General features: G+C 58.3%; 9 protein-coding genes across 9 annotated transcripts; 3 read left to right on the forward strand and 6 right to left on the reverse strand.

The window, feature by feature from the left end:
• Positions 1–71: 71 nt before the first annotated feature.
• E0L32_000535 (uncharacterized protein) lies at positions 72–1,497 on the forward strand (the record flags this gene model as incomplete). The annotated part of the gene is made up of 2 exons (XM_031139869.1): positions 72–1,267; positions 1,329–1,497. The coding sequence occupies 2 exons, from the start codon at positions 72–74 to the stop codon at positions 1,495–1,497; spliced, it is 1,365 nt and encodes a 454-aa protein (XP_030995852.1).
• A 382-nt stretch (positions 1,498–1,879) lies between these two features.
• Positions 1,880–2,973, reverse strand: E0L32_000536 (uncharacterized protein; the record flags this gene model as incomplete). Its single annotated transcript, XM_031139880.1, has 3 exons — positions 1,880–2,682; positions 2,740–2,817; positions 2,874–2,973. The coding sequence occupies 3 exons, from the start codon at positions 2,971–2,973 to the stop codon at positions 1,880–1,882; spliced, it is 981 nt and encodes a 326-aa protein (XP_030995853.1).
• A 557-nt stretch (positions 2,974–3,530) lies between these two features.
• E0L32_000537 (uncharacterized protein) lies at positions 3,531–4,985 on the reverse strand (the record flags this gene model as incomplete). The annotated part of the gene is made up of 1 exon (XM_031139891.1): positions 3,531–4,985. One exon carries the CDS (start codon positions 4,983–4,985, stop codon positions 3,531–3,533), a length of 1,455 nt encoding a protein of 484 aa, XP_030995854.1.
• Positions 4,986–6,135: 1,150 nt separating this feature from the next.
• E0L32_000538 (uncharacterized protein) lies at positions 6,136–7,952 on the reverse strand (the record flags this gene model as incomplete). The annotated part of the gene is made up of 2 exons (XM_031139903.1): positions 6,136–7,808; positions 7,865–7,952. 2 exons carry the CDS (start codon positions 7,950–7,952, stop codon positions 6,136–6,138), a joined length of 1,761 nt encoding a protein of 586 aa, XP_030995855.1.
• Positions 7,953–9,149: 1,197 nt separating this feature from the next.
• E0L32_000539 (uncharacterized protein) lies at positions 9,150–10,631 on the forward strand (the record flags this gene model as incomplete). Its single annotated transcript, XM_031139914.1, has 1 exon — positions 9,150–10,631. One exon carries the CDS (start codon positions 9,150–9,152, stop codon positions 10,629–10,631), a length of 1,482 nt encoding a protein of 493 aa, XP_030995856.1.
• Positions 10,632–11,995: 1,364 nt separating this feature from the next.
• On the reverse strand, positions 11,996–14,055 carry E0L32_000540 (uncharacterized protein; the record flags this gene model as incomplete). Its single annotated transcript, XM_031139925.1, has 3 exons — positions 11,996–12,970; positions 13,032–13,799; positions 13,933–14,055. The coding sequence occupies 3 exons, from the start codon at positions 14,053–14,055 to the stop codon at positions 11,996–11,998; spliced, it is 1,866 nt and encodes a 621-aa protein (XP_030995857.1).
• Positions 14,056–19,694: 5,639 nt separating this feature from the next.
• On the reverse strand, positions 19,695–21,202 carry E0L32_000541 (uncharacterized protein; the record flags this gene model as incomplete). The annotated part of the gene is made up of 2 exons (XM_031139936.1): positions 19,695–19,908; positions 19,965–21,202. The coding sequence occupies 2 exons, from the start codon at positions 21,200–21,202 to the stop codon at positions 19,695–19,697; spliced, it is 1,452 nt and encodes a 483-aa protein (XP_030995858.1).
• Positions 21,203–23,323: 2,121 nt separating this feature from the next.
• On the forward strand, positions 23,324–24,850 carry E0L32_000542 (uncharacterized protein; the record flags this gene model as incomplete). Its single annotated transcript, XM_031139947.1, has 1 exon — positions 23,324–24,850. One exon carries the CDS (start codon positions 23,324–23,326, stop codon positions 24,848–24,850), a length of 1,527 nt encoding a protein of 508 aa, XP_030995859.1.
• Positions 24,851–25,080: 230 nt separating this feature from the next.
• E0L32_000543 (uncharacterized protein) lies at positions 25,081–26,037 on the reverse strand (the record flags this gene model as incomplete). Its single annotated transcript, XM_031139958.1, has 1 exon — positions 25,081–26,037. One exon carries the CDS (start codon positions 26,035–26,037, stop codon positions 25,081–25,083), a length of 957 nt encoding a protein of 318 aa, XP_030995860.1.
• Between the last annotated feature and the right edge of the window lie 199 nt (positions 26,038–26,236).

Raw genomic sequence — 26,236 nt, forward strand, 5'->3', positions numbered from 1 at the left:
ACCTCAATTGAAACCTCGCCCAACAGTCCCTGTGCCTGTCGGATTCCAACATCATCCATCAAACCGCGACCATGGCGATCTACAGCGCCGTCCCTCCGCCGCCAGACCTGGCCTCAGCAGGCACCGCCAGCGCGACGACAACCGCGCAGCAGCAACAGCAGGGCCCCTCGACGCCGCAGCATCACGACCAGCAACAGCAATCGCAACCGCCGTACCCCCACCACGGCCACACGCAGAGCGGCTCCCTCGACATCGAGGCCTGGACCGTCTCGGCCCTCGAGGCCCTGAGCGTCTCGCCCATCGCCCGGGGCACCGGCACCCCGCTGTCCATCAACATCGACCAGCACCACCACCATCACCGGCACAAGAAGACCAGGAAGAACGGCGACGATGGAGAAGAGGTCGTGCAGACCACCACCATGACCACCTCGGCCGGCCGCGTCGCCCTCGCCATCGACCCGGACCACCCGGCCGCGGGTATGACACCGCCGCGCCGCCCGCCCTCGCGCCGCGACAGCCAGCGCAAGCGCGACATGCTGCTCAAGGGCAAGGAGGGCAGCCGGCAGCGCCGCCGGTGGGAGAACGGTGCGGCCTCTCCTCATCCCCATACCTCTCTCTCCCCCTTTCTCTCTCTCTCTCCCTCTATCCACACGTTCTTTGACAGCCAGGTTAAGCTAACTCCTCTTCTTCGCCGCTCCTGCGCGCAAGACCGCCTCATGCACGTCCCCAACGCGCAGCCGCCCCTGCCGACAGACTGGCACGTCCGCCCCACGCACCCGGTCCGCAACCACCTGCCCTACCACGTCGCCGCCCACTGGGAGCAGCGCGGCCTGCGCCAGCGCGCCGAGGAGGACAGGGCCGCCGCCGCGGCTCGCAGGAAGCGCGCGGCCGGGATCGTGCCCGGCCACGCGGCCGAGGCGGGCAGGGTGCCGCGGGACCTGCGGGCCACGGCCAAGAAGACGCCCGCCGTGCGGGCCTGGGTGCGCGTCCTCGAGGAGCCCGTGCGGAGGCTGCTCGAGGAGAGCAACGCCGCCGCCGCCGCCGCCGCCGCCGCCGCCGCAGAGGCGGAGAGCAAGAAGAAAAAGAGAGACGAGGCCAGCTCCGACGACGAAGAGGAGATCGTCTTCTCCGGGAGGAAGAGCAAGAAGGCGGTGGCGGCGGTGGCGGCGGCCGGGGTCAAGCGGGCGCACCGCGAGGTGCGCGACCGCCCCGTCGACCAGGGCATGGTCTTTGATGCGCTCGGGGACGACGAGACTAGCGCTTTCAAGTATGCCATCCTTATGTCCCTGTCTAATTTGTCAATGTGACTAACATGATCCTCCCTACAGGCGCTGGCTGACCCATTCCATCTCGGACTACTACGGCCTTGTGTCCCGGTCTGCGACTGTGGGTTCACCCCCTCGGAGAGTGGTCTACGTGACTATCAAGGACGTGCGGTCCAGCGGCGCAGCTCGGGCGAGGGCGGACCTGCCCCCGCCAATGTGGGAGCTCATGTAGACTGTCGCAACTGACATGGTGACATATTGTGAGATTCTGTAACGTATCCATATAGATGCAACATCATCACCCGGAGACATTTAGAGATGCTATTCTGGGTACAACTGATACTTGGTCACATACACCGTGGAAGGATGCATGTAGAGGGCAAACAAAGACGTTGATATGCTCGCTAATCTGGCCTGAACCCATCCCTGTGTACGACTGTGGGATGCAACTGTCGGCCGGCCACTTCCTTCTAGATGGGATATACATCATGCAACCATGCCTCTGATCAATCTCGTTGGTCAAGGGGGCAGTCTGACCATAACTTCTTTTTTTTTCATAACCTTTGAGACGAAGATGCGCCAAACTCCTGAAAAGACCCAACCCAGTGGTGGCGTTAAAAGTCCAAGGTCTGAGCCATAGCAGTCTTCTCCAGCTCGAGCTCGCGCTCGCGTTCGCGACGGGCGTTCTTCTTGGCCTTGACGCGGACGACACGGCCCCTCTTGCGCTTGTCGCCGGCCTTCTTCTTGGTCTGCTCCTCGCTGTCCGTCTCCTCCTCGGTCGAGTCCTCCTCGTCGCCAGACTCCTCGCTGTCGAGCCAGTCCTCGATGTCCTCGAGGTCGTCCTCGCTCTCGTCAAAGTCGCTGACGTACTCGACGAGGGCCTCGCCGTTGACGTCGTCCTCCTGCTCGTACTCGGCCTCGGCCTCCTCCTCGTCTTCCTCCTCCTCGATGCCCTTGTCCATGTCCTGGTCGCGCTGGCCGGTGCCCTCGCGCTCCATGGCGTTCAGCACCTTCTTCCAGATGGTCTCGCTGACGTTGAGGGGCTGGTCGCCGTAGGCGCCGGACCTGAGACGCTCCAGCAGCTCCCTCTCGATCGTCCGCTCCAGCTTGGCGGCCGCCTCGGCCTTGCGCTCCCTCGTCTCCTCGCGGCGGCGGATCTTGGGCGCCATCTTGGGCACCAGCTGCTCTCCCAGGCGGGCGTCCTCCTTGGCTATCCGCCGCATGCGGATGGCGACCTGGGTGAGGCGGGTCAGGCGCTGCTTGCACTTGTGGACGAGGAACTTGGGCCAGTAGATGAGGCGGGAGTCGATCTGCTCGAGAGCTTTGGCGTAGTTTTGGTCCAGCTTTATCCTCTCCCACATCTTGGAGGGGAGATGCGCACGCTCGATGGTCTTCATGTACAGGTACAGGGTGCCGGCTGCGGGACCCAATTAGCATTCTGCAGACGGGCTTTGCTGAGGAAGAATAAACATACTCTGAGGGTTGGCTCTGACGGTGGCATAGCGAGAGTTTGCCAAGGGGCACGACTGCCTATTGCAGAGGCCAGTGACATCTAGAAGGGCCCGTTAGTATAGAGCAACAATTGAAGGACTCGTTGAGGCGGCATACTGTATTCGTTGTGGCAGAAGTTCTTCTCCTTGGTGGTCTTGAGTTTGTAGGAGCAGAATTGCTGGTTGATGATTTGCCACACAATCTCGTCAGATGCCATGGCGACTGACTATAGGATCTGCTTTGGCAGCAGAAGGTTGTGGTGGTAGTGGTGCCGGGAAAGGACGTCAAGAAAAGAGAGGTGAGGAGGAGAAGTTGCTACTGCATGAACTGAAGCTGGGCGAGCGCTGCCCTCCAAAAATTTGCCCGACTTTCCTGCCTCTTTCTCTGCCAAATTATTTTTTTCTGCCAGGCGGTGTGGGAGTCTGGGAGCGGTTTAGTGGCAACGTGGGAGCAACGGGGCCTCTTTTAGCATTTACCCCGCTGTTCATTGGCCCAAGGAGCCCCCCACGGCCGTCTAAGAACAGCAGCTAAGGTAACTAACGCTCACTTACAGCCCTGAAGGGCCATCACGCAACACGATTGCATTGCGATTGTGCTTCAGAGATGGAGAGATTGCTGTGTGTTGACTATGTAGGTAACTATTACCATTCCCATTGCCCACCTACCATCATCATGGATGCCCGTCTCTGCAGAATGACCATCTTTAGATGCCAATCTAGTCTAACCCAGACATGAGGTTGGAAAAAAACTAAAAACTCCCCTTCCCCCCCCTCCTCAGCACCACCCATACTTCTCATTGAGCACCCAGTCCAGCTCCTCCGTCCTCCCCTGCTTGCCATACCACATCAGGCTCGCGATGCTGTCCTTGTCCCTCTCCACGACCTCGTGCTCGAGCCCCGCCAGGTCCACCGCCCGCCGCAGCGCCGGCGGAGGGTTCCACATCTGCACGTCCGCCGACCGCCACTCGGCCGCCTCGGCCTGCGCCAGCCGGACGATGGCCCGCATCCCCGCCGCCAGGTACTCGTAGTCTCCTCCCTCGCCGCGGCAGCTCTCGTGATCGTGATCATCATCATCATCATCATCATCATCGATCGCCGGGTCTCCCCCCTCCTCGCGCCACCCCTCCACGGCGAACCGCAGCACGTGCAGCGTGTTGCCCTCGACCCGCTCCAGGCCGCCGTAGTACCCGCGCGTCCAGACCGCCCACAGCCGCCGGCCGGGTGCGCCGTACACGGCGCCGCGCACCGCCGGCGTCCGGCCAAAGACGTGCTTGGTGACAAAGTCCTCGCGCATCAGGTGCCAGAGCATCTGGTCCAGGTTCGGCACGAGCGCCACGTGCGTCGTCTTCCCGCTCCCGCGGCGCGCGGCCCGGCGGGCGAGCGAGGCCCGCAGCTGCCTCTCGTCGACGGCGCAGAGCTCCGCCAGCTCGTGGTAGCCGATGGGCCGGGCCCTGAGCTCGGTCGTGCCGTTGCTGGAAGATCCGTTCGTTGCGGCGGCAGCCTGCGAATCCGCTGCGGCGTTGTCCTTTGCGGTTGCTGCTGCTGCTGCCGCCGGCGGAAAGGACAGGTGCGTGCTCGCGAAGGGCGCCCAGCCCCTCGAGGCGTAAAACTTCTTGCCAATGTCCGAGTACAGGATCGAGAACAGGCACCTCGTCCCCTCCGGCGCCTCCTCCTCCTCCTCCTCCTCCTCTTTCCCGTCCGACACGGCAACGACGCCTCCGTTGCCGCTGCCACAGCCGCAACCGTGAGGCCCGCTCGCCCCGGCCCTGGTCCCGGCCTGCCACGTCCGCAGCGCCCGGCCCATCTCCTGCATCATGCGGCCCGCGTACCCCCTCCCGCGGTACTTCTCGTCCGTAAACACGGACCCGACGCCGTGCGCCAGCCCGTCCTCGACCTTGACGGCCTCGCCCCCGCCTTCACCTTGCTTCTTCACGCGGTAGGCCGCCAGCGCCGGCTTGCGCAGGGACTCGCAGCTCGAGTAGATGGGGCGGGCGTCGGGCGGGGCCCGGGCGTCGGTCAGGATCCAGTGCGTGATGCCGCCGTCCTTGGCCAGCGGCACCGTCGTCAGGTAGGCCTCGCGCGCGAGGTAGTCCTCCCGGGACAGCGCGGGCCCCCAGAGCGGGTGCGTCTTGGACCAGGTCCGCAGGCGCTCCGCCTCGGTGGCCTTGGCGAGGACCAGGGACGGCGAGTCCGCCGGGGGCAGCTCGAGGTCTGTCGCCGAGGAACCCATCCTTTTTGTTTTCCCCCGTAGCGTCTCTAGAAGAAGACAAAGGAGATCTGTCTGTAGCGCACTCGAGGTATGACTGGAGGAGGTATGGACACGTAATGAAATGACACAAATGCTAGAAAAATTGGCAAGTTCAAGGCGAGAGAAGCATCATCAAGGAGATGCCAATGGCAGATGTGATCCGGCAGAGCTGATTCTTCGTCGAGATACAGTTCACCTTTGGAAGACGAGGTTCACCGCATGACAGTTTTGTTGAGACACTGCAGAGGAGGAGATGGTCACAAAGGAGGAAAAGTATAAAAGAAGACGGGTGAGCTCCGCATTTTGAACCACATGCCAGCAGCCTCAGTGTCGTACCTACGGTACCCAGATAAGCAACGTCAAGGGAACGACGGGGGGAGAGAGGATGGAGAGAGAGAGAGATCGATCTCGCGTCTCCACAAATTCTCCCATTTGACCCCTTCTTTGGGACTAAACCAGCCCAAAGAAACCACTGGTTTCGTGGCGCCGCACCGCGCATTTCCCACGCCCCCCGCATGACCACTCCGAGACGTGCCCGTCTGGCCCGGGCCTGCTGGATGATTGGAGCCCGCACAGCGCCCCCGGACTGGGGCTCACCAGGTCAAAGGGTCAGGAGGTACGTCGGGGCATTTCACGTAATTTTACGTCACCGACGTTTCCGTACACGCAACAAGGTTCCAAGACTAAGCGTACAGCCTTAAAAACCCAGCCTAGGAATAATGACAAAAGAGTCAGGTCCTCGCGAGCGCGGAATACGGGCGGCTTGTGTTGGTGGTGTGGAGTCTGTAAGCCGACAATAGGCGGCCCCACCGCGCAGCTCCCGAGCCCGTGAGCGGCGGACCGGCTTTCATCTTGTGGGAAACATGCAGGTCTGCGGAGGTCGGTTGCAGAGAGAGGAAGGTCGATAATTCTCGATTCGAGGTCATACGGGTCAACAAGGCATCTCGAAGTTCTTCTCCGGAGGTACCATTTAGCACAGGTCCAGCAAGCGCGAGAGTACAACGTCTATTATTTGATACACGGGGGTCCGCCCGGCCGCGAATGTTCACCTATCAAGATCATTCATTAGAACATCACATCTAGTAGACCAGACCAGACCAGACCAGAACAACGCCTTGCAATCCCCCGCTCTTTAGTGCCCGTGACCATCGTCCTCCGCCTGCGGCTCCGGATCCAACTTGATCAGGGTGTCTATCCGCATGATGCTGATGCAAGCCTCGACAGCGCTCTTGAGCTGGCGGATCTTGCTGATACTCGGCTCCATAACACCAGCCTTGATCTCGTCGATGACCTTGCCCCGCATCAGGTCCAGACCGTAGTTCCTGTAGCCCTTCTTCTTGGCGACCGTCTTCTCGTCCTCGCTTGCATCGCCCTCCTGCGTCCGTTGTGACAGAGCATGCCTTGACCGCAGCTGAGCGACGAGCTCCGAGGCGTCCTTGGCGGCGTTGACAGCCAGGGTCTTGGGAATGACCAGCAGGGACTGTGCAAACTCGCCAATGGCAAGCTGTTCCCGCGAGCCCACCGTACCGGCGAACTCCTCGAGGTAGATGTGCAGCGCAGTCTCGACGGCACCGCCGCCAGGCACGATGCTGCCGCTCTCCAGAGTCCGCTTTACCGCACACAGGGAGTCGTGCACCGACCGCTCCATCTCATCCAGCTGGAAGTCGTTGGGGCCCCGGAGGATGATGGAGGCTGATGAGTGGACCTTGGTGCCCTTGACCAGAATGCACTCGTCATCCGAGATGCGCTCCTGGACAACCTCGTCGGCGTGACCGAGATAAGAGGGCTCGAAACGGTCGTCGCCGTTCAGGTCAGAGAGTGTGCTCAGCAGAGTAGCGCCAGTGGCCTTGGCGATACGGCGCAGATCCTCCTTCTTGCATCTCCTCACCGCCATGGCTCCCCGCTCGACGAACAGCTTCAGGCACATGTCGTCGATGCCCTTGGTCGTCAGGATGACATTGGCGCCAGACTTGAGGATCATCTCGACCCTCTCAATCACCATCCCAGACTCGCGAGCACGGATCTGCTCCAGCTGCTGCGGGTCGTCAACCGTGATCTGGACACCCAGCTTCATGCGCTCCTTTTGCAGGTTCATGTCGAGGACGGCAATCTTGGCGTCGGTGATGCGGGTGGTCATGGCCTGGGATGCGACGGTGCAGTTGAGGGCGTAGCCCTTGACGAGCATCGACTCGAGCGACGACTTGCCGTGGGCCTTGAGGATGTTGACGGCCTTGACGGGGTACTTTGTCTCGTTGCGGTTGTTGGTCGTCTTGACGGCCTGGATGCCGTCGACGACCATGTTGGCGAAGAAGTCCGAGTCGGCGCCGATAATCTTGCTCGACATGGACGTCTTGGCGATGTTGATGAGGGACTCACGGCCCAGCTGGTCCACTTTGATGCTGACGTTCTCGTTCATGTACTTGACGGCCTCGCGGAGTGCTAGTCGGTAGCCGGTGATGATGGTGGTGGGGTGTATGCGGTTCTTCATGAGCTCGTTTCCCCTCCGGAGAAGCTCTGCGGCGATCAGGACGACCGAGGTCGTGCCGTCGCCCACCTCCTTATCTTGCTGCTGTGCCAGGTCCACCAAGATCTTCCCTGCGGGGTGCTCGACGTCGAGTAAACTGAGAATCGTCGCGCCGTCGTTTGTGACCGTAACATCCTGCCGTTTGTCAGCACGCGGGAACTCAGGAGGAGGGGGTTCGTTAGAGTGATTGCCTACTCCAATGTCGTCCACCATCATCTTGTCCAGGCCGCTGGGGCCGAAAGAGCTCCTCACGACGTTCGCAATAGCCTGGGTTGCCTGGACTGTGTGGTTGTCAGCTGATGAGATTTGCAAGCCCGAAATGGACCATCATCCTCACCGTTCTGGTCCCTGATATCAGCACCAGAGATCTTCTGCCCACCCAGGAACAGAGTCCCGTTCCGGGGCTGCTCGAACATGGAGGCCATAGTAGTGGTCGACTGGAGCTCCTGCACGATGTCGAACGATCGAGATGTTGTTCTGGTGGGTAGAGGTGTCGTCAGGAGGGGCGTCGAGATTGAAAAGATGCAGGCAGGCAGACCGATTTTGGAGCTTCAGGAGCTTGTTAGGTCCTGCGCGAGGTGGGCTGGCTCAGTTGAGGTGCGGGACTGGAACTTTTTCGCGGAGCTTCAGTTAATCCTGCGACCGTCTACCACCGCTCCAGCACAGTCCAGTCTGGCCGTCACATCATTGGCTCGACCGGCCTGCAGTGTACAGAGTCAGCCCCGCCACTCCCCCAAACACATTGATCCATCAATTAATTGCTCTCGCATGTAAGTCCGTCATTGTAAAATCGTCGACCTACAGAGCGAGAGCGTTTCCCATACAGCGCGCGCCGTTGAATTGATGAACAGGCCGAACGTATGTATCTGACGAAGCCGACATACAATATCGCCGTCGCCGTGCAGGAAGCAGTCGGAATCCTCAAGAATATGGCATACCTGCGTCTGTTCATGCCCATCTCGCTCCAGGCTAGATGACTGCGCTGCGAACAGAAGTCCTTGACCATCCGTCAATCCCATCCAGTTTTAGGTAACAGGATAGCCCTTCCGAATCCCAGGTCAAATACATGCACTGCTGATATATCTGCATAGCAGTAGGCCCCAATATTGGTCCAATCTCCGCCGTGGAAGGCAGCATGGTTACAATCCAGTTTAGCCCCTGTAATAACTTCATTTACTCAAGATTTTCGATCACAATCGTTTCCTGTCTATTCATGATGGCAATAAGAGGTCAGTCGACTTGTGACACTGGCAAGAGTAAACGGCATCCAACCCTTGTAAACCTATCCGTAGAATGTACAATTGTCACGAAAGAGTGTCCATGATGCCCTGCCAGAAACAGTTGCTTGTATCAAATATGCACCAATCCCGAGTTGCCCTCCCAAGCATCTGGAGTGAAGACCCACATAAATTCGCTACAACGATTCCCCTCTCCGCGCGCTCGCCTTCGCATCCCACTTTCCACCCCGTCAATTCAATCACCCACCAGCGCTAGCCGTTCGCATTTGTGAATATCCTCACTTACTTGGCGACTTTTTGAAAAAAAGTCCCCGTTACCTCCATACAAGGATCCACCATCAAACCAAGGGGGACCCGCCCCTCCGTCCGCCCTCGGCGTTTTGCATGGCGGACTCGGCCCAGTCGCCCACCTCGTCGGCGGCGTCCGAGGCCGGCGACGCCGCCGCCATGGCGGCACGCTGCAAGAAAGAGAAGCAGCACCCGGAGGAGGACGAGCAGGAGGACGAGCAAGACGAGGAGCAGGGCTCATCGTCGTCGCCGCCGGCCGCGGCTCCCTCCGCCGGCCGGCCCATCAAGGAGCGCCACTCCCTGAGCCTCGAGCAGCGCCGCGCCCTGCGCCGCTGGGCCTCGTCGCAGGCCGTGCGGCCCTCGCACCGCGCCTGCATCGACTGGTTCCGCAGCCAGTACAGCCACACCATCTCGCAGTCGACCGTCTCGCACTCGCTGTCGCCCAAGTACGCGCGCCTCGACGGCGACCCGCCGCAGCTGTCGGGCTCGCGCCTGCGCTTCGGCAACTGGCCCGACGTCGAGCGCCTCGTCCTGCTGTGGCACGGCCAGGCCGTCGCCTCCTCGGGCCGCCACCCGACCAACGACGAGCTCGCCGAAAAGGCCAGGGACATCTTCGCCCAGCTGCCCAAGTACAAGGGCGAGGCGGCGCCCGAGTTCAGCCCGGGCTGGATCCACCGCTTCAAGAAGCGCTACGGCCTGCTCATGCGCCGCCAGCGCCGCCACCACGCCGCCCACCCGGACCCGGCCACCGACGTGCCCTACCTCGTCGGTGCCGTGCCGCGCTTCCTCAACGTCGGCCCGGACACCAGCCCCGCCGCCATCCGCGACGCCGTCCAGCGCGTCGTCGGCGTCGAGCCCACCCTCGTCACCTGCGCCCGCGTCCGCGACGACATCGTCCGCAACTCTGGCGGTGGCACCCCCCTGGCGGGCGGTCACCACCACCACCACCACCAGAGTCAACCGCCAGACCTCCTCCTGCAGCAGCAGGAGGGGGAGCACCATCCGCCCGCGCCCAGACCCGCCATCGGCGGCGGCGACGGCTTCACCGACGAGGACGCAGAGGTCGTCCTGCAGAACGCCCTGCGCGCCCTGCAGCAGGAGGAGGCCGAGGCCGAGGCCGCCGCCGCCGCGGTCAGGGAGGCCCGGGACCGCGCCGAGCGCGCCGACCGCGGCCTGCCGCCCCCGGGCAGCAACAGCAGCGCCACGACGCAGCAGCAGACGTACGCGCAGCACGCGCTCGCCACCACCACCACCACTACTACTTCCGCCGCCGCGGCATCATCATCATCATCGTCGTCGGGAGCGCCGACCACACCGCCGCCGCCGCCCCGACAGGAGCCCGGCAGTCTCAGCATCGGCGGCAGTGCGCCGCCGTCGTCGGTGGGCGCCAAGTTCGCCTCTCTGCTGGGGGCGGGCAACCCGCTGACGCTGACGCCGATCCCGGCCGACGGCCCCGCCACTGCGGCGACGACGACGACCACCGAGAGACCCATACGGTGCCCGTTCTGCGTCAACCAGCGGATGCTGCGGTCCATCAAGGAGGCCGTGGAGCACATGTCCACGCATGTCGTCGTGTGAGCTGTTCAACGGGAGGGGCGGTACATCATCTACCATTATTGAGTGGGTGGCGGCGGTTGTATATTCCTTGTTGTGTAATTATTATGGACGGATGGAGGGGAGAGGTCAATCTTTGGCAGGGTTTGCGATTCGGCGTTATTACAGCGGAAGGGCTTGCGGCACGGGCATTCGATCGAATGTGGATGGGCGCTGGCATGTTCGTCGTTTTATGATCGGGTAGCTTCGAGAGGGCACAGAAGGAGTTATATATGGATGGGATGGCATGGTCTGGATGTGTGAGCCGGAAACATCCCCATTATCGAGCATGCAGGCGTACAAGGAAAACTGAACATTTCAAAAAGAAGTCATCGAAACAAAGATCGCTTGATTAAAATCATGTCTAGGCTGCCAAAGGTTCCATAATTATCGTCCAAACCTTGTGTGTGCAGCAAGGGACCTTCCGCCATACCAGTCCCCATGCCGGCCAACATCATCCTATGTCCGGGTACTTTCACTCCACGCCGCTCTCTCATCAACACACCCTGAGTGATGTCCTTCACGACGGAACCGGTCCCCATGTGCCCACCAAAAGACCAACCTTCCCCCAACTCATAGTGGTATCTGGCTGCTCGCAACCCTCCCCCATCGTCTCAAGAGATACTTTCCCATCATCATCGAAATCATATTGTGCTTTTTCATCCCAAACCGTCATACATCATTCCATCAACACATCCTTGAACAGTGCGAGTCTGGAATCGTAAACAAGAAAGCAGAAGAAAAAAAAAGGGCGGAGAATGAGGTGAACAAGCCAACCCCATCTGCCACAAAAGAAGAAGAAGAAAAAAGAAGCATAAAACACTGAATGCTGCTCACAACAAGCAACAGACCGAGTCAGAGAGAACCCTAGAATCAGAGTGAGCCACTCATGCTCATGCGTCATCTATCCCAGACGCTATGCGCCGGGAGTCCGAATGCTCATCGGATGTCATAGGGGGGCTCTGGCATCTTGCACCCCACCCCTGCCTCACGGCAGAGACAAGTCTTGGATGCTGAAAAGTTTGTGAAAAAAAAGTCGGGAGCATCCCGGCTTCAAGTATGTACCGAAAAGGCGACCGCTAAATGCAGCATCGCGGATGAAGAACGGCGAATTGGGAAGGATATCGGAGCAACGAGATAGCGACTGCAAAGGTAGGCCGCACACAGATTGCGGTCACCATAGTAGCCATAAATGCTGCTGCTGCTGCTGCCACAGCAAAATGCGGGTATGAAGATGCAAAAGTATGTGAAGAAAGGTGGCCAGTGTCCGCCATGCTGCAGAAAGCGCGAGGAAATGCCCATCAAGAATCAAGAAACGCCCATACGTCCCGGCAATGCTGTAGTCAGTCCTACTCGACGTAGAGCAGCAGCTTCTCGTTCCGAGTCAAGGCAGTGTCGAGATCCGCATCGCTGAGCATGCTCGGCTTGTCCCCGGTGGCATCGTCCTTGTAAAACAGCTGGATCTGGTCCCCGGCCGAGATCCGGAGTCGTTCTCGGACCTTGTCTGACAGCTCCTTAAACTGGATGTTTTCAGGGACACGGATGGCGATGAGCTCGCCGTTGTAGCTCAGCTTGACCTTCATGGCTTGTACCCCTTGTGTGATCCCGGGAGACAGCGAAGCCTGCGATGGTTGTGACAATGACGACGTTTGGCGGTTCATCGGCGGCTGTCCGTTGGGACCCCGGGCTGGCGCTGCCGAAAGGCCCTGTGAGTACCCGCCACCGTTCAGGTTGTTTCTAGACGATTGCCGAGAGGCGCCGTCCCGGGGAGAGTCTGCGGAAGACGGCTGGGAGCCGTTTGAGAGGCGGTACTCTTCACCGGCGTTGTTAGGGTCAATCTCGTAGTCGCCCTCTCGCGGAGCGAAGAACTGCTTGACCAGGTTGCATCTGGAGATGTATGGCGGCTGGGCCAGAAGGTTTTTCACGTAGGCGTCCAGGTTGTGCAGCCGACCCTCGGTAATGGCATCGGTCACGTAATTAACGGGACCGGGCATGTACGGCAGCGTGCGCTTCTGTGTGCCGGTGTTGCCGGCCTCGGCAGGGAACTCGGTGAGCAGGGCGATCTGGAAATCGTAAAAGTCTTCGTAGTATCTTGAGAGCTCCCAATGGCGGCCATCCTCCAGCACAGCCTCGATGACGAACCAGTACTTGTCTTCGGCGAAGCAGTAGCGAGGTATCCGCGCGGACGTGGGAGCGAAGAGCTGAGAGGTGGATTTGTTCGAGTATGGATTGGCTGGGAACTGCTGCTGTGTGTTTCGCTGCGAGTTGTAGCCGGCAGGCTGCTGCGCCTGTTGTTGTTGTTGCTGCTGCTGCTGCTGCTGTTGCTGTGACTTATCAGTGAATGAACGAACGCATACACTCAGACCAAGCAAAAGAAACACATACAAAACCAGCTCCATTAGACTGGCTCATACGTCCACCAGCACCTTGCTGAAGACTCATTCGCTCCATACCCTGCTCCATGGACTGCGGCGCGCCGCCGACCTCAAACTTGCCCAGAGTGATGCTGCTGTTCTTGTACTCGGCGGCCATCTTCTTCCACTCCTCCACCCTCGGGATTCCGGCACGGCGCACGGCCTCCTGTGGGTTAGGCACGGGTGTGTTGGACGCCATGTCCCGAATCTCGATAAAGGACACCGGGATGAGGCCGGGGCCTCCCAGCCTGCCAATAGGCTTGGCTACAAACCATTCCGGGTTGGACTGCGCAATGACGATGATCGCCTCGCCCGCCTTGGCCTCGAGCTCGTCCGCTCTCTCCGCCTCAAAGTCGTACATGACAATGCCGTACACCATGGCGCCGTTCTTGCCGGACGACCGTGAGAGGCGCTGGCCCATCATGGGGTTCGCCGCTGCGGGAGAGGGAGCAGAAGCCGAATTCTCGGCATAGCCGGAGTCGTGGTCGGGGTTCTTGGAGGCGGCGGGCGGCACGACGGGCGGCTTGCCCGAGTCTGACTGGGCGCTGTCCCGCTCGGTGCGGCCCAGGGCCTGGAAGAATGCGACTGGCACAAGGCCTCTGGCGTCGGGCAAGGCGGGGTTGCATGCCTCATACCAGTCGGGGTCGTTCTCGCGCCCAATGACATGGAAGAAGTCCCCTCGGGAGAAACTCAATTCCTGGCTGTTTTGAGCCTCATAGTCGTAGAGCGCACGAATGACCTGCAAACAAGTCGGCGATCAGCAGGTGCTAGGAACGAGACAACAGTGTCGCCGCATGTGGTGTTGCAAACGGGAGTAGAGGGAGCCCCTCGCGCGCATGCAGGACAAAGAAAACGCAAAAAGAAAAACGTACCTTCTTAGGAGGGACGATGGCGACGGCGGACTTGGGCGCGATTGAGATCTGCGGGGGCTTGGTGTCTTTGTCCCCTTTGATGGACCTCCGGAGGGCCTTGAGAGAGAGCATAGTAGTCAGCATCGAGATCGATATGGGAGGCGGAGGGTATTGACAAGCCATGCGGCGCGTGTCCTGCAAGCAAACATCCGAGACCAGAAATAACCTGCAGCCTGCGAGGGAGGGCTGTCGCAAAACGAACAAAGGCTACCCCACGCGCGGTGCGGTACGACTGGGGAGCAGAGTATTGCGGGAAAAGGACCAGATGCAGCAAATGCTGTCTCGACGCACCTTCATTTCGCTGTTTCGATCTGCTCGTCGGCAGAGGCTGGGAATGGGAGAAAAAGGAGTAGGCCAGGAACAGCAGATCCTGTGGAAGCTGGGGTTACGCCGACTCAGGCGTTTTGTCTTCGGTAGCAGCGCAGATGGCGATAAGTGGTCCGGGGCACAATGGTGTGTCTATTGCGGATGAATGGGCGTCGGAGGAAGGAGATGGCGGCGGCAGGTTCTCGCGGTGCGATGGTATGACTCCTCTCGCCCTGGTAGTCCCAAGATGATTTCCCTTTGCGCTCGTGTACCCGGCGGTGGCCTCCAGCTCGGTTATCTGCCTTGTGTGCCCGTGCGACGGAGGTGGTTTCTGGAGACGGGCGATGGCGACGGGACGGATTCCAGCGATGCTGCTACGGCGCGGCTTATAAGTGTCGTTCGGTTATCGACGCTGCCTTCAGGATTGGGCAAGGTGCAAGAGAGGTCGTCGCGTGTGGCTGTTCTTGTGCGCCAGGAAGAGTGAGTTTTGTACGTTTGAGGAAGAGCAAAGGAGAGATTGGCGGGACCTTTCTTGCGTCTGTGGTGTATGGATGAGCGACTTGGAGAGGAGGGGGGGGGGGGGAGCAAGAGCAGGAGCAGGGTGCCTCTTGAGTGGAACTGAGTGGCGGCGGGAGGGAAAAAAGGTGGGAGGATGGAGGAGTCAAATGGGGGGGGACACAGTGAGGTACCACGGTACCCAGTGGTGCAGGTGGCCTGTGAGCTGGGGGTCTGTCGAGAATCAGTGTGCCCACTACTTGAGTTAGGTCGAATCGCAGCTTAGGCCCGTGGGTTGGCGCAACGCTTTGAGGCCCGTTGGACGGTCTGGATTGGGTGTGGTGTGTCTTTTGGATAAGTGTATTATTTTTTCCCTTCGAGGTGGAGTGGTTCACTGCAAGTACTGGGAGCTCGAGCGGGAGGGAGGGAGTCGAGCAAAATACCAGCCAGAGAGGGAGGGTGTGGATAGAGTCGTCCAGGATGATCCAGTGTTGCAGGGGGGGCCAAACGGGGGGAGAAATCCAATTTGACGGACGGGCATCCACCAACAACCAGCCAGTGACAGGGTATCTACTTGTACAGAGCCTGGGAGAGAATACAAAAGATCAAATGGATCGACTGGGCTGTGGCCCTGTGGGTTTATCAGGCTGGCTTGGGTTCATGTGTTCATGTGGTTCGTTGATGTCTTTTGTGCTTTGGCCTGGCTGATGCCGGACCCGAGTCTTCTTCTTTGCTTTGTTCCCTTTTCTTCTCTGTTTCCCTGTTGCCATGGAGGTTTCTATTCAATTCGGTGTACATGTCGCCTTTACTCGACATGTACGTAACTACATTCATGCTCATGCCTACAGACCTTACTCGAAGGATGCAGCGCCGCCTCTCGCATGCATCAGTTGACAGCTTTCGAGTCGTACATGACCTGCTCGATGCCCTGCCCTTGCGTGCCTAGTGCCTGCATGCCTTAGTTACCCTCCCTCCTGCCTGTACCCAAAGTATTCTCTGGCCCTGCCCCAGCCGGCGGCAGCGTTTGCCTCCGACGCGCAGCTGAGATGCGAGATGACTTGAGATGGAGATGGGATGGGATGAATGACCTTGGCCAAGAGCCGTGTCCAGCACAACGCATAATCTGGTGTTGAACGGGAGCCGGGTTGCCCCTCTATCCCTCAATATTCCCGGTTAGAGTCGCTGGGATGCTTCATGCTGCTGAACATCAAATGTCACTCGGTCGGCACCAGAGCCGTCGGCCAAGTTGGGCAAAGTCGCGGTTTATCCGCTGTATGGCCGTGAATCAGTGCATACCCTCCTCGGGAAGCCCTAGATCTAACTACATTACTTGACCTAATGCCCACTTACGGGTTGACAACTTGTGTGTGTGTGTGTCTGGCGATAGGGACGAATTGTGCGACGATAGCACGGATGGATGCGGCCTTGCAAGCGTGTGTTAGTGGCATGTGCGGGTTTGGGTACAAGTAGAGCGGCGGCGGCGTGCGCGCTACCAGTGCCTTAGCGACTCCACTGAACACCCACCCACAGCTCTAAAAGCCACGATCGACGTGCTAAATCGACTTCTTCCCGCTGCTCTGTTCGTGCCAGCTGGAGCCGAGAGAGGACCAGAAGAGAGGCACACAAACGACCAAGGGCCCGTCGCCTTTGGATACCCCCGCAGTGACAGCGTCGATCTGCTTCGATGAACATCACAACCGCCGCTGCCTGAAAACCAACCTGGGCACAGAGGGGTTCCTCCTAGCGCCAACACACACAGAGAGAGAGAGAGAGAGAGAGAGAGCATCAAGGGCCGAGATCCAGCTTCAAGTGCCCTGGATGCATACTGTCAAAGCTTGTCGGTGCCTCGTCCGACCCAAGGGTGGGGTCCTGGCCCAGGGTCTTCTACCCCTCCATTGCGCTTGAAACAGTCGAATTTCTTGTTCGTCTGCGACTGACAAGCTAGCTCGGCCAGCTTGACCAGAGGTGCGATCCTTCCAACGTCATTGGGAGAGGGAGCCTACCCAATATGCGCGAGCATTAATTCTTGGGTCTCGAGGTTCATGCGAGGTGCCCAGTGGTCTGTACCTTGCAAATACTGGTAGTTCAGGGCCTCGTACTCGAAAGTAGCAAACCTGGGGTTGGCTCTTCCACAATAGCACGGCCCTTCGGATCTTACCTTACCACAAAGTATCTGATATTGATATTCATCCTCTCCTCCTGTGTGTTATAGTATCTGCCCACCCTCTGCGCGGCTAGAGAGTCGTGAGAGTCATGTCTCCCTCCCTGTCAACCAAAGGGATCGCCCGTCTGTTCCTTCTTGGGCGTGGCCGAGAGCTCGCTAGGTAGTCCCCGCCGCAAGCTCCCGGGGCTTCGGGGCTTACCCGTGCCGCAAGTCACTGCCCAGGTGGTCCAGGCCCTTCCAAACCGGCCTGGTGGCCCCCCTTGGTCGAGTTTTTTTTCCTCTTTCCAGGGAAAAAACAATGCCATTGTCAACGCCACAGGGCAGATGACTCTTCGTGGATCGTCGATGCTCGGATCCTGATCGTTCTAGAGCAAAAAGTACCCTTGTCCCATGTTGGTCTGTGGGAGGCAGCCTTCTGATATCTTTGCGTCTGGGGAACAGAGAGCTCTCTGGCACTTCTTCTGGCAAGTGAGCCTCAACGAATGTAATGTATCTCTGGGTGGCGCGCTGTTGAGTGCATTACGCAGCAGGGCTTGCTTGCATGTGTGATCCCAGTCGCTGTGGGTTATAAGCCGATTCCTAAAAGTTGCCCAAGAACCATCCCAGACATCGGATCATCACCCGTCCTCTCACCCCCTTCCCACTACTGCGCCTGGGCGTGGATGGAGCAGCAACCTGTACTTCGTACGTACATGTAAAATGCTGCAGGGGCTGGGGGCCTGCCCATCCATCACTGTCGTCTCATGGCCGTTGAGACCCAGCAAAGCAGCACAGCGCCCTGCCTTGCAGAGCCTTACTGCAGGTCCATCCATGCGCAGTGCCGCCTCTGGGGTAAACCACTGGGAACCACTTGCAGCTGTGATATGCACCTCGAGGAGTCACCTCTCTGTGATGTAGCTACAGTGCAACCAAGAGCGAGAATAGCTTCCCGTGATACAAGCATCGTATCTCATGCCTTCTTGCGTCCCGACGACCCCTGCTGCAGAGAGAGAGGGTCGTTTAGAAAAAAGAAGAAAAATCCCCGGCTACCAGCATTCATGGAATATTCTTCGGCGTCGCATGCGGTGCATTCTCCCGTCTCGAATATAGTGCAGGTGCCGAACCCGTTCCCAAGGGTTAGGTGGATAGGAATCTCTTCTGCCCACACTCGACATGTCTGGGTCTTGGCCTGAACATCATCATGCCTATGCGATTGGGTCGACGCCCTCTTTTCTGGAACGCCCATCCCCCGCATTGAGAGGGGGCTTGTGCGCGACTCTCGCCCGCAAGCGATTTGCTGAACCGCCTGTCGGTACCCTTGCTCACCGGACGTGCCGCCTTCGAGGCCTTCGGGAAGCAAGATGCGACGAGGATGACGAAAGCTCCACGGGATCTCAATTTAGCAGCGGGAGGGGGGCCAGGGTCTGCCTCTGTTTGACAAGTGCATGCATTGCATGGCCTAGAGATGGCCACGATGGAAATCTTGGTCGAGGCTGTCTTGTCAATGATGCTTGGCGTTTTGTCTGGACGTTCTAGAAGATGGCAGATAGATACCGCCGAGAATAGGTACATACCTAGGTACTCTTGACCCGCCGCAGCATCTCAAGGAAGGCACAGCTATTCGGATGCCTCAAATGACGTAGGGCTGGCTGACGGAACCACCTAGCTACTCTACCCCTTCGACTTGTAGAGAAGACCGGCGACAGCGATGTAATCTCGGGCCGGAGCGTGCGAGTATCACCAGCCAAGCCGACATGCTTCCAGAAGCATCTCTGCTTGCGAATCACAACACATATTCCAAATAGAATAGCCCGCGCCACCAAGATTCATGCGAGTTGGTGATGCACCTTGGGAGCACCGCAGTCCGGATGCAGCGCGTCCCGATCGTTAATGCAACCACTTTGTGTCATGAAACAAGCACACCAACGCACCTCGTGCTCGACATGACCGTGTGGTGGGCAAGGTTCTTCCGCGCCGACATTCTGAAACAACAACCATTAATTCAATCGAGGGTCTGGAAACGGACGCCCAGACTCGGCCACATGAAAAGGGTGAGAGCAGCTCGTAGCCTTCCAACTGAGAATAGGCCTTTGCCTATCTCATGATCACGAGTGCGTAGCATGCTCTGGAGCCGCCGAGGTGAATCACGATGCATTTTGAATTGATCAACTAGGACTAATGACGTCTCGAGCCTACTTACAAGGCTTTTTCCAGACCCCATCCGTTAGACAAGCCCTCAATCAGCCGTGAAAGGCCACAATGCCCTGGGCCGAAACTCCTTGAAATGTCCACCAACGCCGCCCAATGCCATACTGTATGCATGCGTCGTCTAGCCGAATAACAGAAGAAAGAATCCCGTGTTCATGCCATTATCAGTGCTGGCCAACTATCGTGGCTTGCCGATGCTGTGATGGCTCATCGATCCGAGCAGCATGCGTCGCCCAAGATGACTGTTTAGTTATAATAATAAAGAAGGGTGTTTTGGAGATCACGGGGGTATCGAATCAAGAAAACACCATGACCAGTTGCAAATATCGTCATTCGTAGGACCTCGGGAAAGGTCTGTTGTGTCAGTGGGATGTTGCGTGTCGGAAACTCAAGGTCTTCGCGTGAGGACTGGAAAAAAGAAGACTGAAAGATTGCCAAATGGCAACCGAGCAAGACCATGGGATGCCGGAGAGGAGAAAGAGAAAGGGGCGTAAACAACTAGCCCGCACGTCGTATCTTCGTACCGTGAACGGGAGAGAAGATAGTCGGGGTCAGTCGCGAGGAAGACAAATCATATCTGACCCTTGATATCAACGCGGCTGAAGGCCTGCTGCTTGGCGGCCTCGAAGATGGCGCCCGCCTTACTGGTCAGGAAGACAATGTACTCGGGGCGTTCTTCGAGTAGATGGCCGCCGTTCTGGTCAATGATGAACTGGGCGGCATCGGCGTCTGATTCGAAGCCGAGTTCCTCGGTGATGAACCGTAACCGGACTTCGGGTTTGTACCTATCATGCCAAGTTAGCTATTGTAGAGGGTGGTGGATTAAATCGGGAATACTTACGCTTTGCAAATATTACTAAGAGCAGCGAGGCGTTCACGGGCAACAAACATGTCCATCAAGTAGGCACCCATGTTAGGAGTGTCGAGATAGAGCTGGAAGAAGCGGTGGTAGTTGCCGAGGGCCAGCGACGAACGGACGTCCAAGGCGTGCTTGATAGGGCGTTCCGATTTCTCTGCTGTGGTTAGATCCTTGATAGCGTCGTTCAACGCTGCACGGTTGGCAGTGTGAATGAAATACAATATGCGATATGCCTTGAACTCTGAGGGGTTTCCCTTCAGACCCAACTGGTACAGAGCCTTGAGCTGGGTCTGGCACTGGTTATACTCACCCAAGTCCCCCTTCTCCAAGGCTATGCGGGCGTGGATCTCGTAGACCGAGACGGTGAACTCGTTCTTGATGCGCTGCACGGTGAGATCCTGGCGCATCGACTTGAACTGGTCACAGATATACGAGTAGTTGCTCTCCTTCCTCCACTTCTTCTTAAGAAGTTCCAGTGTCTGGCGTAGGATGTACTCGGGGCGGACCTGAGATGGCTTGGGGGCTGCCGTCAGCCGGAGGTAGCGTTTCTCCAGAGTCTGGCAGGTGCCAACCACGGGACCAGTCGAGGGTTCCGGGGTGGGCGAGCGGCGAGGTGTCTTGTACTCGCGGTCAAAGCGACGTTGTCGCTTCTCCAACTTACTCTTCGCGAGAGCATCATCCATCGCCTGGCGCTTGTCGGGTGACGAATATGTGATGCGGCCTTCCAGCGCACCGCCCTTGCGCCACGGCGCGCCAGTCGAGGAAGAATCCTCGGAAATATCTGTCGACTTGCGCTTCTTGGAGCTCGGCGGGGTGCCGTTTGCCCACGGCTTCGACGAGGCTTGGGTCTGGCTCTGGCTCATCACAGCCGGGGACATCAGAGATCGGATCCGCTCATCCTTGATGAGTTGCTGCGGTAGGCGCATGTTGTCCCAGTCGATGGTGTACATAACTCCAGACTCCTTTGCCTGGGAGATGATCTCTTTGAGTTTCTTCTCCATCTCTTCTCGCGAGACGGTGGAATCCATGTTGCTGGGGTTGAAGGATCGCTGGACGTAAAACCTCACAGAATCAGGCCAGTCAATCTTTGCCTTGGCGGCTTCCGGGGCAGGGGCAGGAGCCGAGGTCTCGGGCACGGGAGGATTAGCTGGGGGTGGTGTGGAGTTGTACGTGGCGCCGTAGCCATTCTGGCTCGGATACGCAGTCTGGGCGGTAGTCATGTTGGGTTGAGATTGAGAATAAGTACCAAAGCTCTGGCGCGCTGTGACTGCTGTATAAGCAGGATCTAGAATTTGAAGAAGAGACAAGGTCAGAAATTTTTGATCAAGTAAATCGAGCGAGGAGAGAAGCAAGAGGGGCGATGAATTTGGGGGACTCACGATTGTAGTAGACTGGCGGTGGAGGTTGGGTGCCAGGCGCGGGCGCTGGCGGAGAAGTCCAGGCGGGCATCATGGCTGCCTGCAATATCTACGCAAGAAGCTGATCAGGACTGACGTTGGAATGATCTGAGTTAGTAGAAAAGCCCTCGGGCACTGAGATGTTTGACAGTGATGAGAGCGAGCTCGAGTTGATGCCTGTCCGAGGGGGAAAGTGTGTGTCTGGAGCGTTGAAGGAGTGGAAATAATCGAGGTGGTGAGGAGTCGAGTGGGAGGGCATTTACTGGTGGACAAAGGCAATAATGACTAGCGCGAGTCGCTTATGGCGGGTTTGGCGGTAAAAAAAGCTGCGCCACGTGACCTAACCTTTTCCAAGGTGCACTGGCAGCGACGGGAGCAAACTTGGCAGGATTTGGTACAAGATAATTGTGAGCTTATATAGATTTAAGGACGAAGACAATAGTGAAGTGACTATTGGTGTCTTGTTAAGCATGGATAGAGACACTTGTTGCGAACCTAGGGTTTATTGTGCGGCGTTGCATGTGCAACCCATTCTGAAGTGGTCTTCTCGTTCCCACAGCCTGGAAAACCTGAGCTTCACATCCGCCAGTCAGTCAACCTGAAGTGAACAACGACGGTGGTCTAAATCACTAATTATTAGACATGTGTCACTTGGTAAAACCCCTTTGCACCTATCGCCTGGTGACTGTCACCTACAAGTAGAGAGGCCTGACAAATCCAGTGGGCCGATGCTACTGTGCACAGTTCTTGAGAGAAACCCTTTTGGACCTGAACTTTCCTCACCTCCCGAGCACCAATGCCACAGGCTTCCAATCACCATCATAAACCCACAGGCCCATCAGAAACAAAAAGAAACCAGTCCCAGAGCCTTCCCAGGCTCGCCGGACACCAAAAAATGATGAGAGTGGGATTCGAACCCACGCGGATTGCTCCATAGGAAGTGGATTAAAGGACATCCTTAATCCTACGCCATAACCAACTCGGCCATCCCACCGCGGGTTGGGAGGAGGCGTGGCTATTTCGGCTTGTGCAGCTTAGATTGCCGGAATGGCTCGGAGTGTGTGTGTGTGCAAATCTTGCTCTGCTTTTGTTGTGTGGATTCGGGACTGAGTAATGTGAACTTGTACCTTGGTAAAGTACCTACCTATTTACATTAGTTGTACCCATCTTTTTCTTTTCCGGCACATGTGGGGCCCACTTTAAACCTAGCGCTGGGTTTACCACCCGTACCTGCCTCCCTGGCTCAGTAACTACTTGTACGGAGTAGCTGTCCAGAAGCCTTAGAAGCACGGAGCGCCTGCTGAATGCTTGCGTCAACATCCAGGCATATCAACTCAACCTTTTTCCATCTCCACGGCTCGCAATCCAAGATCGTTTTGCGGCTGTGGGGGACCACGATATGACTTATGTTTCTCAAGCAGATCGACCTTACAACAGCCCTTCGGCCCTCTTATCTCCCAGACGAGGTTCTGCTCTTCGTGCAGGACAATGTAGGCCTTTATGAGGGGTAAGCAAAGCCCTGGCGCAGATACGCTCGTCATTTGGAGTCGCAGTACTGATCCCGGCTCCCTGCAGCAAATACAAGCTTCCAGACCAGCAAGATGGCCAGGTATATCTTACGTCTCATCGCATCTGCTATGTCGACAAGGCAGATGCAAGAAAACACTCGGTCGCAATAGACCTCAAAGATGTTGAGCGCTATGAGTTTTATGTAAGAGGTGCCCGCACCCGCTCGTTTCAGCAGCAACACCACTGACCCGATGGGCAACTTCCCAGGCTGGCTTTTTCAAGTCGTCTCCAAAGATTACTCTGATTCCAAAGCCAATTAAGCGTTCGTCTTTGCAGCCTCGCCTCCCGGCTAGTCCTACGGCCCAGCATGGAGGGTCCTCGCCGCACGCGAGGTCAGATAGCCCGCTGAGGCAGCCCGCAGTCCAGGCGCCTTCGATGAGCTCGGCGACCTGGGTCTGCACCATCTGCAGCTTCTCCAACCCCGTCCCTTCGAACTTTGACCCTGCTATTGCAAATGCTCACACGCCACTACCCCCATGCTTGGCATGCGGCATCAAGCCGACCTTGACACATGTGCTCAAGGCGGCCATCTCAAACGCCAGCACCCGGCAGCCCGTGTCAGGCTTGCGCCCGGGCTTGCCTTCAGACCTGTCCACAGCAGCAACGGATGAGGGACAGCCTCCCGCCTACACGGCGAGTCCCGTATCTGGGCCGCCTGTCTACACAGGGGCGTCCTTCCAGTGCCCTCGCTGCACCTTCTTCAACCACCCGTCACTACTTTCGTGTGAGATGTGTGGAGCGCCGCTCATCTCACAGGATGTTCCAGCAGAACTGGCTGCTAGCCAAGAAAGGACGGACTCCCCAGGGCCGATGATGGCTGCGTCGAGCGGGAAGCTCCCTGGCGTCGAGAACCCCGAGAACGTGAAGCTGTCCTTCCGTAACGGCGGTGTCCAGATCTTCTACGAACGCCTGAAGGGAGCCATGACGCAACGGAAGTGGCTACTGCAGGGAGCACCGCCTGTCCCGAAGTCCAACCAAGCCTTGGAAGAAAACAGTGGCCGGTCTACCCCTGCCGGACCCAGTGGTGAACGAGTCAAGAATGTCGGCATCGCAGGCTTGGAGAAACGGGGTCTTGAGATGCGCAAGAACAACGAACTGGTCATCGGCAGCGCCTTTGAAGATCTAGAGGCCCTCATGGCATCCGCCAAGGAGATTGTGGAACTGGCTGAATCCTTTGCGAGACAGACCAATGGGGCAACCGGCGCCGGCTCCACAGAGGCCAACGCCGTGCTGGCCGAGTCAGCAGCTCAGCTTGGACTCGTCACGACCAAAGACATCGTGGGCGGGAGCAGTAGTGAATCCCTCTACATCTCCGAGCTGGCGCGTAACCTCGCGGAGTTCTTGACCGATGATGCGAGAGGGGTCTTGCGAAAAGCCGGAGGCATCATCAGCTTGGTCGATCTCTGGGCCATCTTCAACCGCGCACGCGGTGGTGTGGAGCTCGTGAGCCCTATGGATTTTGAGAAGGCCGCGCGGATGTGGGAAAAGCTGAAACTCCCCGTCCGGCTGCGTACCTTTAAGAGCGGGGTCATGGTAGTTCAGAGCAAAGATCGCACCGACGACACGACCATAAGGGCGTTGCTGGCGTGGCTCCAGGACCTGCATGTGTTCCCTCCAGAACGAGAAGTGACCTGGGACTGGGTCGAATTCGGGAGGGGAGTCACCGCGCAGGATGCCGCTGAGCGATTCGGGTGGAGCATAGGTGTGGCCGAAGAAGAGCTGGAAATGGCCGAGGAGCGCGGTGTACTGTGTCGAGAGGAAGACATCGAGGGGCTCACGTTCTGGGAGAACTTCATCGACACTGGAGAAGGCAGATCCAAGTCACGGAGGCATAAGAGGTCAGAGAGTGAGGAAAAGCATGAACAGCTTGTCAAGGCTCTCAAGGATAGCGGCTTTATGTAGCATGGTCAGCGTTGTTTTAGACATCATACATATCATATCACTATGTGCGATTCCCTTCCCGTAAGTATGTGAGATGAAGACGCTGTGATCAAGAACGTGCGAATCATTTGCATAAGTAAATGGGCCCGCTGCCCTGCTATAGTGCTGGTATCGTACAAATCAAACCCTCAACTCCTTATTATGCTATGCAGATCCCATCATTGAAGCTCTAATCATTACCAGCGCCATTCTCATGGCTCAATGAGATTCGGGATCGCAGGTCCAATCCCCCTCAGCAGCACTATGGTATTGCCGCTGACAAGTGAGGACCCGACCTTCTCGTTGAACTCCAAAACTCTGCCGCCCTCTACATGGAACACTCGAAGCTTGTCTTCTTCCTTTGATGATTGATTGTTGACGTTCTCGACTTGGAGACTCCGGGCCGCGGCGTCGAGAACCCTGCCTATGACCCAATCCTTCGAGTAGAAGAATTGGCCCTTGGGAAGCTTTGCCGTCGTCGTCGCCGCCTCGGCCTCGACGTATAGGTAGACTCTCTTTTCGGGCGCGAGCTTGTCGTCGCCCTTGGCCGTCTTCTTGAGGTTGTTCACGGCCACCATGCGCGCGGCCGCCGTGCTCGGCTTCGGCTTGGGCAGCACGCGGCCGGCGGCCTGGTTCGCGGCCTCCTTCTTGGCGGATCCCCACGCCCTCAGCTTGTCCAGGGCGGACCTGGCCCTCTTGGCGGCGTCGTTGGTCTGCGGCCGGGCGCCGAGGGGGACGAGGTTCTTGCAGTCGTGGTCCTCTTTCAGGCGGTGCTTGAGGCAGTAGTCGCGGTTGCAGCTCGTGCAGTGCACGCCGGTGATGAGGCTCGTGCCGATGACGGTCTTGCAGTCGGGCGTGGCGCAGGGCTTCTGGGAGACGTAGTCGCGCAGCTGCCTGCCCTCGCCGGCGTACGACTTGGCCTGCTGGGCCGCCCGCCGGCGCTCGGCCCAGGCCCCGGCGTTGGCGCACTTGTGGGCCGACTCGGTGCGGTGGTCGAGGCAGAAGGTCTTGCGGCAGGACTGGCAGTAGAAAGGGAGGAAGTCGAGCTGGTTGCAGTACTCGAGCTGGCAGTGGGTGCCGACGAGGCTGACGTCGGGGAGGCTCTGCTGTACGTCGGTCATCTTGACGTACGAGGTTTCGTCGCTTGGTGGGGTGGATGAGCCAGCCATGGTGACGGTGGGGAGGCGAGGTAGTCCTATTTATTCCGGTATTGGGGAAGGAAAGAATGTAATGGCGGCAGAGGGCAGGCAGGCGGCTGCTTCGTCATCAGGGTCCTGGACAAGGCTGAGCTGAGAATGAGGGCGTTGTTTCACACGGGAGTGTACGCTCTAGGCTAGGCTGCTGACGAACAGTACACAGAAGGGTCTG

Source organism: Thyridium curvatum (genome assembly GCF_004353045.1).
Source record: "Thyridium curvatum strain D216 chromosome Unknown NODE_2_length_892811_cov_85.036431, whole genome shotgun sequence".
NCBI classification, from domain to species: domain Eukaryota; kingdom Fungi; phylum Ascomycota; class Sordariomycetes; order Thyridiales; family Thyridiaceae; genus Thyridium; species Thyridium curvatum.